Source organism: Pithys albifrons, chromosome 32 (assembly GCF_047495875.1).
Source record: "Pithys albifrons albifrons isolate INPA30051 chromosome 32, PitAlb_v1, whole genome shotgun sequence".
Taxonomy (NCBI): Eukaryota; Metazoa; Chordata; class Aves; order Passeriformes; family Thamnophilidae; genus Pithys; species Pithys albifrons.
This window is the reverse complement of record NC_092489.1, coordinates 1,794,015-1,800,014: the sequence shown is the minus strand read 5'-3', so window position 1 is coordinate 1,800,014 and position 6,000 is coordinate 1,794,015. Positions and strand designations below refer to the sequence as shown.

General features: G+C 52.6%; 1 protein-coding gene across 1 annotated transcript in view; it reads right to left on the bottom strand.

Moving 5' to 3' along the window:
• Positions 1-533: 533 nt before the first annotated feature.
• The window catches only part of LOC139684146 (uncharacterized), an 800,710-nt gene continuing 795,243 nt past the window's right edge, over positions 534-6,000 (bottom strand). Inside the window, 1 exon segment of the mRNA XM_071579747.1 lies at positions 534-1,687. Coding sequence (XP_071435848.1) covers positions 911-1,687 — 777 coding nt within the window. The 3' untranslated portion in view covers positions 534-910.

Sequence of the window (6,000 nt, the reverse complement as noted above, 5' to 3'; positions counted from 1 at the left end):
TAATCTCTAAAAATCAGGGCAGCAAGGAACCCTCCTGGTTAGGAGCAGGAACTGAAAGAGAAAGAGACTCCTCCCTCCTTGCTTGTTATACTCTCTGACACTTCCTGATGATGTCAGATGATATGAAATACCTCTTTGGCCGCTTAAGTCAGATGATGCCTGTCCCCTCTAATCTTTGTCACATCCTTTGAGGCCTGCTAAAAACTGAGGCCTAAATGGGACCTATACTGAAACTTAAGCCAAAACTACCACATTCCTCTTCAGTTGTTGACACCCCTCAGGTGGGTTTTGGGAGTCTTAAGTTTGGGTGTTGTATTGAGACTTTTTAGGCTGGGGTTGAGGCATTAAGAGATGACAGATTGAACCCCAATGATTTTGGACTGCAAAGTGATGAACAAAACTCACGTGGCCTGGGTGCCCCAAGCTTTGAGGTAAACCTCCCCAGAGCCCTGAAATCCACCTGAATATCCCTTTAACCCCCAAATTCTTCCACAAAATCCCTGTGAAACAGTAAGACTTCAGATGCCTTTGTTCCATGCTTTTATTTTTACCCCAAATTCAAGTAATTAAAAGGGAGGAAAATGGATCAAAGAAAATCAAAGAAAAAAAAGGCATTATATGACTGTGCATGGGGTTGAGTTGGGTGGCCTACAGAGAGGCAGAGCCATGGAGAATTAGAATCATGGAAATATTAACTACAGAAGAGATCTGGAAGATCTTTCAGGGTTGCTTGAGGCCACCTACAGTGAACCAGGAGGATGTGGAGACCACCAACCAGGTGTATTCCCAACATGGATCACTGGGAATGTGGGACATCAGCTCTGTTCCCAACGTGGGTCCTTCAAAGGGTGATGGATTTGGAGCAGAAGACAAAGCTCTTCCCACAGTCAGGGCAGTCGTAGGGCTTTTCTTACCGGTGGGTCCGTTTGTGTCTGATCAAGGTAGAGCTGTCGGTAAAGCCCTTCCCACACTCTCCACATTTGTAAGGCCTCTCCCCGGTGTGGGTGCGCCGGTGCTTGACGAGGCTGGAGCTGAGGGCAAAGGTCTTCCCACAGTCGGTGCAGCGGAAAGGCCTTTCCCCTGTGTGTGTGCGCTGATGCTTGAGGAGATCTGAGCTGGTCTGAAACCTCTTCCCACACTCGGAACACTTGCAGGGACGTTCCCCAGTGTGGGTCATCCGGTGGATGATGAGCTCAGCGTTGCGGATGAAGCTCTTCTCACAGTCCCCACATTTGTATGGCCTCTCCGTGGTGTGGATGATCCGGTGCCTGACAAGGGTGGACTTGCGGTTGAAGCTCTTCCCGCAGTCAGTGCAGCTGAAGGGCCTCTCACCTGTGTGAGTCTGCTGATGCACGAGGAGATGGGAGCTTCTCTGAAACCTCTTCCCACACTCGGAACACTCGTAGGGACGTTCCCCAGTGTGGATCTTCTGGTGGATGATGAGCAGAGAGTTGCAGATGAAGCTCTTACCACACTCCTCACACCGACAAGGCCTCTCCCCAGTGTGGATTGTCTGGTGCCTGACAAGGGTGGACTTGCGGTTGAATCTCTTCCCGCAGTCGGTGCAGCGAAAGGGCCTCTCCCCCGTGTGCGTGCGCTGATGTCTGAGGAGATCGGACCTGCTCGGAAACCTCTTCCCACACTCGGAACACTCATGGGGATGTTCCCCGGTGTGGATCATCTGATGGCGGATCAGCTGGGGGCTCTTGCTGAAGCTCTTCCCACATTCCTGACACTTGTAGCGCTTTTCCCTGGTCTGAAGCTGCTGCTGCACCCCCAGGTCAGAGCGCCGATTGAACCTCCGTCTGCCTTCCCGCCCCTGGGTGGGTTTCAAGACCTCAGAGCACTTTGTGCTGGTTTTGGAGCTTCTCCTCCTTCTGAGGCATCTCTGTGGTTCTTCCTCCCTGGTGACTTCCTGAGCCACAGAGCCATCCAAAACGGCCTCTGCCACCAGGTTCTGCCGGGGGGATTTGTCCTCTGTGCTCTCCGTGCTCAGCTCGGGGCCTGGGGCAGGAAGGAAAATGAGAGGAAGGAAGAAGCAAAAGAAAGAAATAGAGGAAGAAACAAAACCAGAAAGGAACAAGGAGAAGGAAGATGAAAAAGAAACAAAAAGAAGGAAGAAAAGGAAGAAAGACAAGAACAAACACAAAATGAAGAAAGTAAAAGATAAAGAAACAAGTAGACGGAGGAAGGAAGGAAGAAGAAAAGAGGAGAAGCAAACGGAGTAAAGAAGAAAATGAAGGAAAAGAAGCAACAAGAAGTAAAAAGAACAAGGAGATGAAGGGACAAAGGAAGAAAGAAAAGGAAGGAGGAAAAGGAAGGAGAAAGATGAAGAAGGAAGCTGGAGAAGGAGGAAGGAGTAGGAAGGAATAAGAGAAACAGGGCAGGGAGAGGATGGAACAAGGACAAGAAGAACAAGATGAAGGAAATAGAAAAAGGAACAAGCAGAGGAAGAAGAAGAAGGAACAAAGAAAAAGAAGAAAGGAATGAGAAATGAAGGAGCAATGAAAAGGAAAGAGAGGAAGGAACACAAAAAAGGAATAAAACAAAGGAAGAAAGAGTAAGAAAAGAAGCAGAAGGAGAAAGGAGAGAGAGGAAAAAGGAGGAGGAAGAAGGAGAGGAGGGAAGGAGAGGAAGGAAGCACAGGCAGGGCATTTGCCTCTGGCCCACAGGGAAGGCCAAGGACATCCCCCCAAACGCGGCCCCGGCAGGATGGCGTCGGCAGTGGGGTTGTCCTGCAGCCGGGGCCATGCTGGGCTGGAAGATGCAGCACAAGAGAGGGGCAAAGGGGCACTGACTTCCTCCTCACCTGCCTGGGGGTCCCGGGGCATCTTCCTCTTCCTCACAGACTCCTGCTCCATCCCAACAAGATTTGGGAAGGAGAAATCCTGGTTTGGGGGGAAAAAGAAGGTGTGAGTGCGTTGGGTTGGGGGTTTCTCCTGCCAAAGACCATCTGTAGAACTCGCTGAGCTTCTTGTGTCCATGAAATTCTCCAAAATTGCAAGATTCAGCCAAGAAAACACTGAGAGGAACTCCTCCTGTTTGGTCTCTCCATTTTCGGGTTCTGGGGGTGCCCCTTGTCCTGGCTGCTGGGGGTCTTCTGTCTATTGAGGGTTCTCCCTCTCCAGGCTGCCGGGGCTCCAGAAAGCCCTGTCCGGCCATTCCCAGTTTTCCTGTCCCCACACCTCTTAATTCTATGACTCCAGGACAACCCTGAGCCCCCTTCCCACCCATCCCACAATCCACACTCCTTTTTCCTCTACCCTGCCATCCCCTGGACTCCCCTTTTCTTGGTACAGGGACCCCCTGGACCCACCAACTACCTCTCTCCACCCCAGTCCTGCCTTTCCTTCACCTTGGCACCCTCCTGATCGCCCACTCCCCAGGCAGTGGGATGCCCCTGCACCCCCTTATCCTGCACCAATGCCCTACTGGACCCCCTTTCCTGGCCATGCCACCTCTTCCAGCTCTCACACGTCCTTGATTCTTTTACTCTGGGACCCCTGAAACCCCCAATCCTGAATTTCCCAGACCACAGACACGTGGCCCCCTCCCCCCCTCCCCTTTTTGGAACACTGTGGGATCCCTTGAATCCCTTTTCCTGGACACTCTGGGTCTCCCTACCCCATGATTCCTCTTTGCCCAACACTGGGGAGTCCTTGACCCCCTTTTTCCTGGGCACAACGTCCCCCTGGACCCCCCATTTCCCTTCTCAAAGCTGCTACATTCCCCTTTCCTTGGACCTGTGGCCCCCTGAAAACCCCCTTCCCCAGCACTGTGTCCCTCCTGCACCCCCAAGATTCAGCCCAAAAAAAGCCTCCCAGAAGTTCCTGCTCTCTGGTCTCTCCACTTTGGGCTTTGTGGGGTGTCCCCTAATGGGCTTGCTGGGGGCCCTACATGTATTATGGGTCCCCACTCTCCGGGCTCCCTGTTTTAGTGTCCCCAGGAGGATCTCTGAGCACCCCGAGCAGAGACTCAGGGCAGAAGCCACCCCTGGGACCCTCGGTATTCCTTGCAGGGGTTCGGAGGGCCCTGGAGTTGTTTTGAGAGGTCTGGGAGGGAGTTTTAGGAGGATCCTGGGATGGTTGGGGTAGGTCTGGAAGCGTTTTGGAGGACTTGGTGTGGTTTGTAGGGACTGCGAGAGAAATTAGGGGGGTCTTGAAGTGGGTTGGGGATCCTGGGAAGGTTTGGGTGTTCTGAGTGGGGGTCGAGGAGGAGGTTGAGGGAATTTAGGCAGGTCTGTTTGCCCTAGAAGGGAGTTTGGCGGGTCCTGCGGTGGTTTGGGTAGTCTGGGAGCGAAATTTAGGTGAGTTTGCGGGCAGTTTAGATGGTCTGGGAGAGGTTTGGGGGGCTGGGAGGGGGTTTGGAGGAGTCTCCGGGGTGTTTGGAGGGGCCCGGTGTGTTTCAGGGGCTCCAGAGAGTTCAGAAGGGAATTTCGAGAATCCCGAGAGTCCGGGGCAGTTTTAGAGGTCCCAGGTGGGGGGTTGGGGGTATCAGGGGTATTTTCGGGGGGAATTTGGGGTGATTTAAGGCGTATTCCGCGATGGGGGGAGGGGCTTACCCGGCTTCTTCACCTTCACGGCCAACACGGCCCCGGGGGGGGTCTCGAGGGGTCTGTGGGGGGTGGGCAAGTCGTGAGGGACCCCCACAACCCGCCCTAAGTCGCCGAATGCCCCCCAAATGCTCCCAAATTTTCCGAAATCACCCGAAACCCGCCGCCATTGCTCACCTCGCTCGGCAGCGCCCTCGAATCCCGCTCTCCGTCGGCACCGGCTCTGATTGGTCGATGAGCCTGCCCGTCACTGCCTGTAGCCAATCAGCAGCCAGAAATGTAGCGCAGAAACGTGGCCGTGACACCCGCGCCATTTTGAGCCAGTCTCGTACTACAACTCCCGTCATGCACGGCCGTCCCTTTCTGGCCAATCACAGCCGGGACTACAACTCCCGTCTCCCCCGCGGCCAATCGGGTCGGTCCCAGCCAGTTTGCGGCCGCCCAAGTGCCCCCGGACCCCAAACTGCCCCAGAAGTGCCCGCAGGACCTCAAACTGCCCCAGAAGTGCCCGCAGAACCCCCAAGTGCTCCACCAATACCCACTCAGGACCCTCAAATCCCCTTCCCGGAGCCCTCAGTGCCCCCCAAGTTTATCCGGGACTCACAAGTATCCCCTGAAAGACTCTTCGAACCTCCAGATTCCATCCTCGGACGCCCAGGTGCCCCCCAAGTGTCTCCTCGGACCCCCAGGTGCTTCCCCATTGCCCCATAAATGCCCCCTCAGACCCGCATGGGTCACCCAAGTGACCCCCAAGTGCCCCCCGAGCTCCCAGTTCCAACCCAATCCCCCCAAATCCCCCCAGCCCTCCCTTCCCATGGGGCCCTTTCCAAGGATTTGGGGCTCCAAGGGGGAACTTGGGGGGCCGGGAGGGATTTGGGGGCACTTGGGGAGCTCGTGAGTTGGGGAAAGGATTTGGGGTGGGAATAAGAGATTTGTGGTGGAATTGGGGAATTTTAGATGGAATGAAGGGACTTTTGAGTGTAATTGAAAGATTTTATTGCAGAATTAAGGGGGTTTGAGGTGAAATTAGTGGAGGTTGGGTGGAATTAAAGGAATTTGAGATGGAATTCAATATCCTTTGTATGAAATTATGGGGATTTTTGTGGAATCTTACGGATTTGGGAGAAAATATTGAAGATTCTAAGACGGATTAAGGTATTTTTGGGTGGAACTAAGAGATTTGGGGTAGAATTAGGGTTACTTTGAGTATAAATAAGGAAATTTTAGATGAAATTAAGAGGATTTGAACTGGAAATAGGAAGATTTGGGGAATTTTAAGTGGAATTAATAGAATTTTCAGTGAAATAATTGTGATAGTGGAGATTTTAGATAGAATTAAGTGAATTCGGGGCAATATTAATGGGGATTTTTAGTAAAATTAAGGGGATTTAGGTTTAACTTGTGAATTTGGGAAGAAATGAGGGGAATTTAATGTAGAATTAAAGGAA